Below are 13,871 nucleotides of genomic sequence, written 5' to 3'. Positions count from 1 at the left end.
ACAACATAACATTATCACGTAATCACATAATCAATCATCATCAACAAAGCATAATAGACATGACAATGTGACAATGCTCCTAGACTCCGTACATGCATGTGGTACCAATCGTCATCATAAGTATAAATATACTTTAATCGTGCGGAGGACAAAGCTCCTAATAATCGTGCGGAGGACAAAGCTCCTAATAAAACATGGTGAGGACTAAGCTCAATGATATGCTATGCATGGACTCTTAACAACAAAACATCGTAATTATAATATGACATGCATATACTATATAATTATAATATAATGGCCTAAACTCGATTAAATAACGATTAAACGAAAGTGGGCGTTACAGCATCGAGTAGCTAAAACGTTGTGCCAATTAGAAAAGATTTTCCCTCCATCTTTTTTCACTGTAATGGTGCATTTGGTAATCCATTTGGCATATGAGGCAAAAGTTGCTGGTCCAGTTCATTACCGATGGATGTATCCCGTTGAAAGGTATGAAATTTGTTTATTTATTTAACAGTATTCTAATTTATAAAAGAAAATGATATTATCTTATTTTAATATAAAATCTTTTTGTAGGTTCCTTTTTACTCTAAAGTCATTTGTACGTAATCGAGCACATCCTGAAGGGTCTATTGCAGAGAGTTATATAGCTTATGAAGGCTTGATATTTTGTTCACGGTATCTCCCTGGAGTGGAAACTCGTTTTAATCGACCTAGTCGAAATGATGATTCCTTTTTTGTCGAAAACTCAAGTCTTTTTAATCCTAGAGGTAGACCATTGGGGAGAAAAAGCCACATTGGGTTCAAAGTAAAGAAAAGAAGAAGAGTTTCTCGAGTTTCTCTTGATAAAAAAACATTGATACAAGCACATAGATATGTGCTTTTCAACAACAATAATGTGGACCCCTTTCAAAGAGAACACATTGATCTTATCAAGAGACAAAATCGAAATCGTCGGCTCTCACCATATGAACTCGACAGAATTCATTGTCAAACATTTTCTGATTGGTTTCGTGAACGAGTAAGTTTTACAAAGCTTTTCCATTATCAATATTGTGTTTCATTTCATAATCATTTTAAATAAAATTGTGTTAGGTCGCACGATTGGAAGAGCAAGGAAGTGTTATTGTCACATATGAAATCAAATGGTTAGCACGTGGTCCACTAGAAATAGTGAGAAACTATAGTGGTTATATTGTTAATGGGGTTAGATTCCATACAAAGAAGCGTGAAAGGTGCTTAAAGACTCAAAACAGTGGGATTTGTGTTACTGTTAAGACAAGAAGTTATGCTAGTTCAAGAGACAAACACCCTAAAGAAGGAGAAATAAACTACTATGGTGCATTGACAGATATAGTTCAGTTGGATTATGCAGGGAAATATAAAGTTGTACTTTTCAAGTGTGATTGGGTTGACATAAATAGGGGTTGCAGCATTGATAATTTGGGCTTGCCATTAGTAAATTTTAATTATTTGCAACATACAGGCAATGATATATGTGATGACCCATTTATTTTTGCTTCTCAAGCCAAAAAAGTATTCTATGTGGAGAATAAGAGACAAAATGATTGGTTTGTCGTTGTGCACGCTAAGGTTAGAGATGTATATGATTTGGGTGATCTTCAATCCAATGCTATAGATAATGGAAATGAACAAGTCTTGGAAGAAATAAATGATAATGACTTAATTAGACCAGAAGCTGATGATAGTGATGATATCATTGAAGTTCAAATTAATATGGAGGACATTCCCCGAAGTGACATCCCCCAAAATGATGAGGATTGTGATACAGGGGATGATAGTGAGGAAGACTATGTTTGTTTTCCTGTTATTAATGATGGTTTTACTGATTTTGTTTAAGGTGTGTATTGCTAGTTTTAGATCATTGTATTTCAATTGAAGAGGTAATTATTGTTTTACATACTCTTATTTTGAATTTTCAGCAACTAATTCTTATTTTAAATTCTCAGCAACTAAACTGATTGTTTGATCTTTTAGTTAAAGCAAGTACCATGGGCAGACGGAGAAAGTTGAAGGTTGTTCAAACTGATGGCCCATCACTAGAAAAAGAGCAATCAGTTGATAGTTCTAATGAAGTCAACAAAGAGGGAAGTCATAGTGAGACCCATTGTGAAAAGAAGACTAGAGGTTATACACATATGTTAGATGTATGGGACATGCCTGATGGAGAATTTATACTTATTGAAGTGGATAGTTTGGGTAATCCCATGGGTTGGGAAGGGAAGACTCTACTGAATGCAATAGGCAGCTTGGTAAGGAGACACCAATGTGCTCCTATCAACCATATTTCTTGGAAAGACATGCTTGAGACTGATATTACCAACATGTTTGATTTAATTAAGGTCTTTGTAGAATTTTTGAAGTTTTATTTCCATTTATTTATTGTGATATTTTATTACTTTACAAAATGTCTAACAATTTGGCTTTTTAATAAATAGAGTAAGTTCCGATTTGTTCCTGAATTGACCGAGCAAACAACACAAATACTAAAGGATAACATGAGCAGTAAGTGGAGACAATTTAAGCATGATTTGAAATCAAAAGGGTATGATGAAAGCAAAACTGAAGAGGAAATGGCTTCTATCATCCCTGACACAAGAGTTGATCCGTCCCAATATCGTGCTTTAGTGCACCATTGGTGTTCCAAGGAAGGGAAGGTATATGTTTGTTTTCAATGCACTGCCTATTTTCAATGCTGAATTTATCTAAGAATATTGCTTCTGTCACGTCTTTTTATTTACATCCCACTATTTTTCTCTGTAATTGTGTTGGTAATTAGACTAGTCAGCTACTGCAACAAGAGCTACTACAACAATAACAACAATGATTTATTTGAACTGTGTTTTAATGCTTCGTATTTTATTGTTTATAGAAAATAAGTCAAATCAACAAAAGGAATCGCTCAAAATATGAGGATTTACATTGCATGGGAACCAAGAATCTTCCGAGGCTAATTCATGAGATGGTATGTTTCTTTGTATGACTTGTATTAGTATTTTCAACTAGGTTGTTTTGCAAATAGAATGCTTACTGTTCTTATTCAAAATTTTAGACAACGAAGGCTATAGGAGTGCAACCTTCTCGAGCTGAAATTTATATTGAAACCCGAACTCGAAAAGACGGGAGCATTGTGACTGAAAAGGCAGCTTCAACAATTGTAAGATATATTTATTTAGAGTAAGGAACTGTGTAAAATTTCATGAAAGGTGTACTGTCTAGTAACTTGCTTAAGTTTAGTTTCCTTGTAACTAATAACTTGAACCTTACTTGGATTACAAGAAGAAAATTCACTGTAACGTTCTTCATGTAGGAGGAGTTAAAGAAGCATATGGCAGAGGTAGAAAATTCAGAAAATTTTCAAGTCACTGAAGATTCTACAAATTGGATGAATGATACATACTCAAAAGTGAAAGGGCCTGAAAGAAGAGGACGTGTGCGTTGTCTTGGCAAACTTCCACGACATGCTAGTTCAAATATTTCATCTCAACGCACTAATTCAGAAGATAGACTTCAAAAAGTAGAAAGTGTACTTGGAAATCTTGTTGCTGTGCTTCAAATGCGATTTTCTGATGATCCACAAATTAATGCTGTCTTACAGGCTGTAGCTCAAGAGGTAATAAATCTTATTTTTCAACTTCAAGAATGTTTTTCAAGAAAATAAAATACATTTTTTTTCACTTAGGTACCTGATGTTGCAAGTGCTCCAAATGGTTCTATTGGTAATAATCAACAAACTACAAGTGGCACTGGTTCACTGCACTTTTAAGGTATTATCTTTCAATGAGGGCAAATGTGCGTTCACTAATTATGTGCTAGCTGCAACTTTTTTCCTTCTTCTTTGTCATGAATTAAAACTTACGTGACTGCGAGTTTGGTAAAGATGTCTGTGCAAGATAAGTTTATCACTTGGCAGATGACTTTGTGTGTTTGCACATGCGCACATGCACGGACGTAACGTGCATGTTGAATTTGGCAGGGTAAAAGATTAAAGATAGGTGTTTGAGGTGTCATAGATAGAGAACATGAAGATGAATATGATGTGCGCAATGAAATAGAACAAGCATGGACTAGCCATTGGACTTGAACAATAATAAGCCCAGTCACCTAGGATTTGGTTGGATATACTCTAAGACAAAGAAAGTCATAGCCAGAGAAAATTAGTTACATTTTGAGTTGACAAGTTTTTGAACCTTGTGATTTGTCAATTGATTCAGACTGGTCTGTCCATTGAATATATCTCACTTGTTCTATGTTATTTTGGTTTTTTAATATTTTTAATACGAGGGCTGATAATTTGGCAACTTATTGCATGACAACGTATCCATCTCTCTAACTGTTAATTGTTTTTGGTCTTATTTTAAGGTGCATTGATGGAGAAGAGGAAGATGATCTGGTTTTGGCGGAACATGATGTGAAGAAAAGTATATGATTGTTCTTGATAGGGTAGAACCATATAAAAACTGTGTCTGTCAGTTTCTGCATCTTATAAGTAGTAAAACTCATTTTGTGTAATTTGGTGTTGTCTTTAGTTATATGATTTGTCCACATTGGTGAATAATACCTTGAGAATATATTCTGGTGTTGATTTTAGTTTATATGATGATTGGTGAATAATACCTTGAGAATATTAATCCACCAATTTTTTTATGAAATATAAATGTTTTTATAGTTATTAACCAGTTTGTATGATGGAGAAAAATATAATACAGTGCAACAACAATAAATAATATCTCAAAAAATATTTGGGGGTTTCACGTTTTTAAAAAAAAAGGGGGACATTTTATAAAAAAAAAAAAATTGTGGGATTGATTTTTACCCACGGCCAGAGACGCTGTAGGTAAAAGTACTAGTCTGTAGAAAAATCTTGTAGAGACACACAACCCGTCCGTAGGTAAAGGTACTGTCCGAAGGTAAAACATGCACTTACAGACAAAAATCCGTTGCAACTTGCTAAGTATAGTGCACGGCCAATATGACCGTGGGTGAAAGTTTTGGCCACATATACCTACGGAAAATAGCCTTTAGTGACGGTTTTTGCCCGTCACTAGAGGTCAAGTTTCTTGTAGTGACAGCAAAATCTATGTACTTTACATTACCACATGAACCCTATTTTATAGGACATCAATTTTGTACTCTCTCCGGTCACATTTATAAGCAAAAAAATACTTTTTAGGTTCATTGAATATATAATGTATTTGGTCTATTGACCAAATACACTAAGTATTAGATGAATCTAAAGAGTGTTTTTTTTGCTTATAAATATGACCGGAGGGAGTAGCATGCAAGAATACGAGTGATTACTGATCACAATAACATTAGAAAACCCACTAACAATAAGTGAATTAGTCGCTATCAATAAGTAAAGTCCCTCACAACTAGGGTTGGTAATAGGCCAGATCAGACCAAGCTTTGATAGGTCTGAGCTTGGCCTACGAAAAAATTTGCAAGTCTGGCTTATGGCCTTTCATAGGCCTATTTTTTTGGTCTGGCCTGACTTGAAAGCCTATTTACAGGCCTACTTATCATTAAAGTCATTAAACATGACATGTTATCTATTTCTAAATAGGCTAAATAGGCCTTAAAGCCTATTTAAAAAGTCTATTATTTGAGTTATTTTGTTATTTTTATGTTTAGTATAGATTATATTTTATTATTAATAAAAAATAAATTATATTAACATTGCATAAACAGGCCGCCCTGTTAGGCTTTATAGGCTTTTTTGATAGCCTAAGCCTGACCTATTTACTTAAATAGGCTTTTTCAAAAGCCTAAGCTTAGCCTTTTTAATAAACAGGTCAAGTCAGGCCGTAGGCCGATCTGACCTATTTCCAACCCTACTCGCTACTAAATGTTCTAGACGATCATAAAAGTGTAAGGGTAAAGAAAGGAAAATCCACACAAATAAATTTACTCATGACAGAATGAATTTTTTATTTTTATTTAATGTGTGATGGTTCTTTTCGTATTTTATTGGGTTTGTGAATTATGAGATAATATATACTTATATATAAAGATAAAAAATTTTGTATGGTTTTTCTCTTTTCAATTTTACCTTTTATCTATATCAATTATTTATATTCTTCTATATGAAGAGAATACAAAATTTTGTGGTAACTCTTTATCATCTATGGGATTAAAAGTAAAAAATTTATCTTAAAAATTGTGTATTCAATATTTTAAAATATTAAAAAGTAACTATTTTTTATAAAACTTATAAATTGTTTCATATTCTTAACTGATGTTTTAAAAACATTTGTTATCATGAATTCATGATCCACTATCTATATAATTATTTTACAATTAACTAATGAAATAACTTAATTTCTCAAATAATTAGGTAAACATTTCCGATTTCTATTATTTTCATTGATTAGAGATTAGTACTCTTCTCAACACTAGCTAGTATATTTTTTTGAGCAAACAACACTAGCTAGTACACATATCATAACTATGAAATAAAGTACTATATTTTTTTTTTTTTTGAGCAATACTATATTTTTCTTGAAAAAACATACGTTAGGCAAAACTAACGGTCCAACAATGGACTACTATTATTAAAAAAATCCATATCATCTCTCAAAACAAAAAAAAAAACCATATCATCGTACCTACTTATATTCGCCAAATAATCAATCCATCTCATAAATACCTATGGGTAGGATGTGGCAACCCCACAATGCATCACAAGTTTCAGTAAACTTTAGTTCATCAACCGAGGCGATGGAAGCATGCATTTATACCACGTCAAAGATACCATATAGGTTGTTCGCGGTGCACTTTAGATTGGTTCGAGGCAAAATATCATTCGATTCGAAATAAAAACCACATGTAGATTAGTTCGGTTTAGATGACTATTTTAAAAAAATTTGAACCGATCCAATTCAGATATGTGGTTTAATTGGGATCGGTTTTTAGATATCTAAAATGAAAAATATATTTTTTTATTTACTTTTTTTAAGAATATATTTTTTTTATTAATATTAATATTACACAAACACCGTAAAATAATATGTTTGATGCAAACTATATTAAAAAATTAAAATTATAGTACGTAAATCATCGATTATTTTTTAAACATGTGAAGTAATAATAATATAGTTTAAATGAGTGTAATATATAAGATTAAAACCAACAAGCAACACAATAATTCAATATATAATACTAATAAAAGAATATTTTCCAAAAAAATACTAATAAAAGAATAAATAAGTATTCACATTTACTTTTGCAGTTCGGTTCGGTTTGGTTCAGTTTTGAAAAAGTGATCCAAAGTCTAATCCAATCCTAGCGGTTTTGGCAAAACAACATCCAAACACATTCAAAAATATTTGATTTTTTCGATCAGTTTGAATTTGAACACCCCTAATACCATAAATATATCTGAGAATATTTCAAATTATTTTATTGAAAAATGTTAACCATTAGTTTAAGTAACCTTTTTGACTACATCGGTAGATAGACGATTAAGATTTAGGTGACGAACCTCCTAGCCAATTAAAGGCTAGGCGAAGGCTATGACAACCGAGTGATAGAAAGTTGATTATTTCCCAAGTCTACTGACTAAGTATGCAGGTCTTGAGTACATCGATAGATAGACGATTAAGATTTGGGCGACGAACCTCCCAGCCAATTAAAGGCTAGGCGAAGGCTATGACAGCCGAGTAAGAGAAAATTGATTATTTCCCAAATCTACTGACTAAGTATGCAGGTCTTGAGGATCTTAGACTAAGTCAAAGCTCAGCAAGAATGTACAATGATGCTTAAAACTCACGCAAAATATTCACAACATCATTAATCGTGAAGGACAATGAGAAAGGAAGAACTTGTCAAACATATCATATTCTGAAGAATGAAGTTGAGAGTCGAATATAGAGCGTCACGAATTCCTCAATGAGGGAAACCCATGCACTACACGCAAAATAAGACGAGCAAAGGTTGGACATTAAACTCCACTGACTAGCAGGGATAATGTTCGAAATACTTATTTTCTTACATTACAATAAAGTATAAACACATCTAATCAACACAAGAAGCTACTTTAGCTATTTCTATCTATTCATCAATATGTCTTTATCATGTATTTTTATGTATTTCATAGTCTCATAGAAAACAATGAAACAAATGTACTTAACTCCCGGTGACATTTAACATGGGAAAGGTGAATCATTTCCCACCATGGGTCAGTTTGATTTTAACCACTTTATCAAATAAAGTACACAATATTATGATGCTCTCTCAACACTAAATATTTTTCATCATCTTCCCCAACCATTCTCTCTCCTCTTAGTCTCTCTCACCACCGCCTTTCCAGCCCCACACCAGCAATTCTCCTTCAAACAAATCTATTTCAACTCTCCTTCACCCTTTCTGTCATTGAAGGTCTCGATTTTGGGAAGATGAAACATGGACATTTCTCATTCTTCCACTATTTTTCTCAAAGCTTCCATTTTGATTCAAATTTTCATTGATTGATAGGTGCAAGCATTAATTACAGGAAAAGATGCATGATTTGTGCTCCTTGTTGCAATGAGGTTTACTTATCTTAAGGAAGTAATAGTAGTTATTGTTCATTTTCCTTTGATTTCCTTTGTTTTCATTCTAAAAGCCTTGTTTTTTGTTTTTATTTTATTTTATTTGGGTCTATCTTATTTTCTTCAATATTAGAGCATGTTGAAAAAATCCATTTTGATCACATGAACTTTATTAGTCAGGATGTTGAACAAGTAAGAATAAGGACTCAAGAGGTTGTTGTTGTTTTAGAATGATGTTCTTCTTCATTGAAAGTTAGTGAAAAACTTTAGATCCGGATGTTGAAGGAATTGTGAAAGTGAAAGAAAATAATATAGTGTGGAAATACCATGATAAAATCTATACTCCTTTTTAATCTAATGGTAAAAATTAATTGACCCATGGTTGGAAAGTTTTATACTTTCCTATAGAAGAATGAGAAATGCCCATGTTTCATCTTCCCAAAATCGAGACCTTCAATGACAGAAAGGGTGAAGGATAGTTTAAATAGATTTGTTTTAAGGAGAATTGCTGGTGTGGGGCTGGACAGGCGGTGGTGAGAGAGACTAGGAGGAGAGAGAATGGTTTCATCTTCCCAAAATCGAGACCTTCAATGACAGAAAGGGTGAAGGAGAGTTGAAATAGATTTGTTTTAAGGAGAATTGCTGGTGTGGGGCTGGACAGGCGGTGGTGAGAGAGACTAGGAGGAGAGAGAATGGTTGGGGAAGATGATGAAAAAAATCTAGTGTTGAGAGCATCATGGTACTGTGTACTTTATTTAATCAAGTGGTTAAAATCAAACTGACCTATGGTGGAAAAGGATTCACCTTTCACATGTTAAATGTCACCACCCTTAACACTTTGCTTAAGCAAATAAGGAACACAAAATTGGGACAAAGTTCCTTGCTTAGTGTTAATCACTTGAAATAAAATGAATCGTTGTTTTTTTTTTTTTTTACAAAAAAGAGGGCAGAGCCCAAATGAATCATTGTTAAAGACTTCAATGGATATCTCGGCTTTTGTTCCATCAACATTACCCTATCCATTTTATAATATTATTTAAATTATTAATTAAAAAATAATTAAATACCATTAAAATATGAACAACCCCAATCAATAGTCAAATGATTAATGTGCTTCGAGAAAATTCAATTTCGATTTCTGGTGGAACAATTCTTCATTTATTTAACTTCCATCCAAACTTCGAAGTGGAATAAAATGGATAGACGGACAATCTACACTAATATATTTTTGAAGGGAATATACGAAGGAAAATTAAAAGTTTTTGAGTTAGAAAAAAATGATATATTATACTTGGAAAAAATGTTATATCATTCGTGTTATTGAAAATATTATAATTTATATGAAAATTGTTGTTGACACATCTTGTTAGGTTGAGAAACACATGTAAAATACCATAATACCCTTCGGCAGTTAAGTATCGAGGAAAATAGAATCGATTGCAGTTAACTACCTGTAACGCCCTAGTTAGTTATTTAATTATTTTATTATGTGGAGTATGTATATATATTATTATATATGATGTTTGGTGGTTTATGTGGAGTATATGCATATATTTGTATATATGTGCTTGTTGGATGTTTTATGTGGTGTATTAATTTAGTATATGGTTTATTTAATAATAATTAAAATAAGTATGAAATGGTAATTATTTTGGAGTTTGGGAAATAATAGGAGTTATTAGAAGTTATGGGGAGTTAAGTATAATTAAAGGGAGTTACATTTTAGTGGGAGGTTAATACAGAGAAGTTAGAGTAGTTTTACGTAGAAGCAGTTTTTGAGAGAAAACAAGAGAAAGCCAAGAGCAAGAGAGAACCAAGGGCTGAGCATTGCTGTGCATTTCTTCTTCAATTTCTAAGGTAAGGGTGGGGTTTACTTCAATAGTATAGAATTTAAAGTCTGATTTTGAGTTTAACAGGTTTTGGTAAAAATTGGGGATTTTGGGTTTTATGTTGAAATTGTAGTTTTTGGAGTTGTAAGCATGAATTTGATGTTAGAAATAGGTTCTAAGTGCATACAGAAAGTTAATTTGCATCTGTAAACTGATTTGGGGAGTGATTGGAAGAAAAATGGGATTTTTGAGTAAAACCAGTTTTCTGCCCGTACAGAAGTTCATCGCTCGCCTCGCGAGTAGCTGTGCTCGCCATGGCGAGAGAGCAACTTCATAGCTCGCCTCGCGAGCAGACCAACTCGCCATGGCGAGTAGCCCAGATTAAAACTTGATTTTTGAAAAGTTGTTATAAGATGTTTTGGGGATGGTTTAAGGTACCTAGATGATAATAAAGATGAATGGTGGAAGTTTTAGGTTAAAAAGATGAATAGGGAACTTAGAATTGGAGTTAGAGTGAGAAAATGTCACTTTTTCCCGAGTGCACCTGATTTTCACTCGCCTCGAGTTCGCCTTGAACTCGCCATGGCGAGCTAGTGTTTTTGTGAACTCGCCATGGCGAGCAGATGTGCTCGCGAGGCGAGCTAGAGCAGTTTTGAGTGCAGTTTTGCTTGCTTGATTAATGAGGTTCGAGTGTTGTTGTTTAAGCATAATTATAATTAATTGTGCATCATTCTGAATGGTTGAATCTCTGTTGGATGTTGATTGATGATGAGGAATGCATTGTATGTTTTAATTATTAATCATACTTGTCGATTAAGTGGAGTCACATGGAGTTGCATTGCATGGTCAGTTGTATGTAGATATACACAAGTAGGTCCATTGCATATGCATAAAACAGCGGTGAGGGCTTCGGTCCTGGAGTACTAGTTGCTCAACAGCGGTGAGGGCTTCGGTCCTGATGAATGCTTTAACCATTCAAAAGCGGTGAGGACCTCGGTCCTGATTGGTACCACATGCATAATTGCATCTCATTAAGAAGTCTAAGATGGTGTCTTAGCAGTGGTCATGTCATTTGCATGAGTCTTGATGTAATGATGATGTCGATGTTTGACATACATTCTTATATATGTGTATTCATTGTGGTCTTGGTGTATTGTTGATGTTGATGATATTATATACATTGTATACTACTTGTTAAGTGGATGATTATGATGATGTTGTTGTGATTGTGAATAATTATAATATTTGCAAGTGTACATGTTGAAGATATAGGGTGTTAGATTCATTGATGATTTTAATATCTATATTTATTGTTGTGAATCTCACCCCTTCTGCTTGAAAATGTTGCCCTTCCTATGGGTAACTTGCAGGTGATCCTGAGTAGTCGGTGGTGGCTCAAGAGTCGTGTCTAGGGCTCTGATACGTGGGTTGGGAGTCATTTTATTATTTCATTGTTGTTTTCCCTTCCATGTATCAAATTTTGGAACTTGTTGATGTGCCCTTTCATTGGCTAACTTTTGTTGTTTAGGCTTAATGCCAAGATGTTGTTGGAGATTAAAATATTGTTGTTGCTATTGAAAATGCAAAACTTTCCGCTGCATTAATTTGAAGTTATGACTGTTGTTGAATTAAATAGTTTTATGTTCTATTTAAGAATTTCGATGTTGCGATGTAGCATGCCCGTTTGGTGTAATACTCTGATGTTTATATGCTATTTTATTCCTTTTGGGTAACGGGGTGTTACAATTTGGTATCAGAGCAGGTTGGTCCGTCCGGCCAAGTAGTAGAGTCGTGTTGAGCCACCTAGGATAGAGTGTCAACTTTATTGTTGCTTTTTGTTGTTGTTCTGAGTTGTTGTTTGTCGTGTAGAATCTCGAGATGACTGGGAGTAGTGATGCTGCTTTAGTTGCTGCGCTTGAGGCTGTAGCTCAAGCTGTCCAACAGCAACCTAAGGTTGAGACTGGTGGTGATGGAACCAGGATGCTTGAGACTTTCCTGAGGAATCACCCACCAACTTTCAAGGGTAGGTATGATCCTGACGGTGCTCAGAAGTGGCTGAAGGAGGTTGAAAGAATATTCAGGGTCATGCAGTGTTCCGAGGTTCAAAAGGTGCGGTTTGGGACGCACATGCTAGCTGAAGAGGCTGATGATTGGTGGATTAGCTTGTTGCCGGTGTTGGAACAGGATGATGCTGTGGTTACCTGGGCCATGTTCAGGAAGGAGTTTCTGGGCAGGTATTTTCCAGAGGATGTCAGAGGTAAGAAAGAGATTGAATTTCTGGAATTGAAACAGGGTGACATGTCTGTCACAGAATATGCTGCAAAGTTTGTGGAGCTTGCCACATTCTATCCTCATTATAGTGCGGAGACGGCTGAGTTCTCCAAGTGTATCAAATTTGAGAATGGGTTGAGGGCTGACATCAAAAGAGCCATTGGGTATCAACAGATCAGAGTCTTTTCTGAGTTGGTTAACAGGTGTAGGATTTATGAAGAAGACACCAAAGCTCATTATAAGATTATGAGTGAGAGGAGGGGTAAGGGACAACAGAATCGTCCTAAGCCTTACAGTGCTCCTGCGGACAAGGGAAAGCAGAGGATGGGTGATGATAGGAGGCCCAAGAGGAGAGATGCTCCAGCTGAGATTGTTTGTTACAAGTGTGGTGAGAAAGGCCACAAGAGTAATGTCTGTGGGAGAGATGATAGGAAATGCTTCAGGTGTGGTCAGAAGGGTCACAGTTTGGCTGAATGCAAGCGTGGGGACATTGTCTGTTACAACTGCAATGGGGAAGGTCATATCAGTTCACAGTGTCCTGAGCCGAAGAAGACTAGAATTGGTGGTAAGGTGTTTGCTTTGACTGGTACGCAGACTCCTAATGAGGACCGACTTATCAGAGGTACTTGTTTCTTTAATAGTACTCCTTTAATTGCTATCATTGATACCGGTGCTACTCACTGTTTTATTGCTATTGAATGTGCTTATAAGTTGGGTTTGGATATATCTGATATGAAAGGGGAAATGGTTGTTGAAACTCCAGCTAAGGGTTCAGTAACCACTTCTCTTGTTTGTCTGCGGTGTCCTATATCTATGTTTGGTAGAGATTTTGTGATTGATTTAGTTTGTCTTCCGTTGACGGGTATGGATGTTATCTTTGGTATGAATTGGTTAGAATATAATCGGGTTCATATCAACTGCTTTAGTAAGACGGTACATTTCTCTTCTGTTGAAGAAGAAGGTGAGGTTGAGCTTCTGTCTACGAAACAGATGAAACAGTTTGAACGTGATGGTATCCTGATGTATTCTCTAATGGCACAATTGTCGTTAGAAAATCAAGCTGTGGTTGATGGTTTACCTGTAGTGAATGAATTTCCAGAAGTATTCCCTGATGAGATTCCTGATGTGCCACCAGAGAGGGAGGTTGAGTTCTCAATTGATCTTGTTCCAGGAACTAAGCCGGTGTCGATGGCACCGTACCGTATGTCAGCTTCTGAGT

General features: G+C 34.9%; 1 protein-coding gene across 3 annotated transcripts in view; it reads left to right on the top strand.

Moving 5' to 3' along the window:
• The window catches only part of LOC120576156 (uncharacterized), a 30,359-nt gene extending 18,556 nt beyond the window's left edge, over positions 1-11,803 (top strand). Inside the window, exons 1-9 of one of the 3 annotated variants that reach the window (XM_039827189.1) lie at positions 837-1,021; positions 1,096-1,904; positions 1,999-2,363; positions 2,460-2,678; positions 2,894-2,986; positions 3,074-3,178; positions 3,332-3,634; positions 3,704-3,788; positions 4,384-4,648. In XM_039827189.1, coding sequence (XP_039683123.1) covers positions 2,013-2,363; positions 2,460-2,678; positions 2,894-2,986; positions 3,074-3,178; positions 3,332-3,634; positions 3,704-3,787 — 1,155 coding nt within the window. In that variant the 5' untranslated portion in view covers positions 837-1,021; positions 1,096-1,904; positions 1,999-2,012 and the 3' untranslated portion in view covers position 3,788; positions 4,384-4,648. Of the gene's footprint in view, positions 1-836; positions 1,022-1,095; positions 1,905-1,998; positions 2,364-2,459; positions 2,679-2,893; positions 2,987-3,073; positions 3,179-3,331; positions 3,635-3,703; positions 3,789-3,997; positions 4,031-4,383; positions 4,649-11,751 lie in introns of those variants that run through there. The other 2 variants (XM_039827190.1, XR_005642261.1) reach the window with 2 other exon arrangements.
• Positions 11,804-13,871: the final 2,068 nt, after the last annotated feature.

The sequence above is a fragment of the Medicago truncatula genome, chromosome 6 (genome assembly GCF_003473485.1).
Source record: "Medicago truncatula cultivar Jemalong A17 chromosome 6, MtrunA17r5.0-ANR, whole genome shotgun sequence".
Taxonomy (NCBI): domain Eukaryota; kingdom Viridiplantae; phylum Streptophyta; class Magnoliopsida; order Fabales; family Fabaceae; genus Medicago; species Medicago truncatula.
The sequence above is the reverse complement of the archived record's forward strand: the minus strand, read 5'-3'. Positions and strand labels throughout refer to the sequence as shown.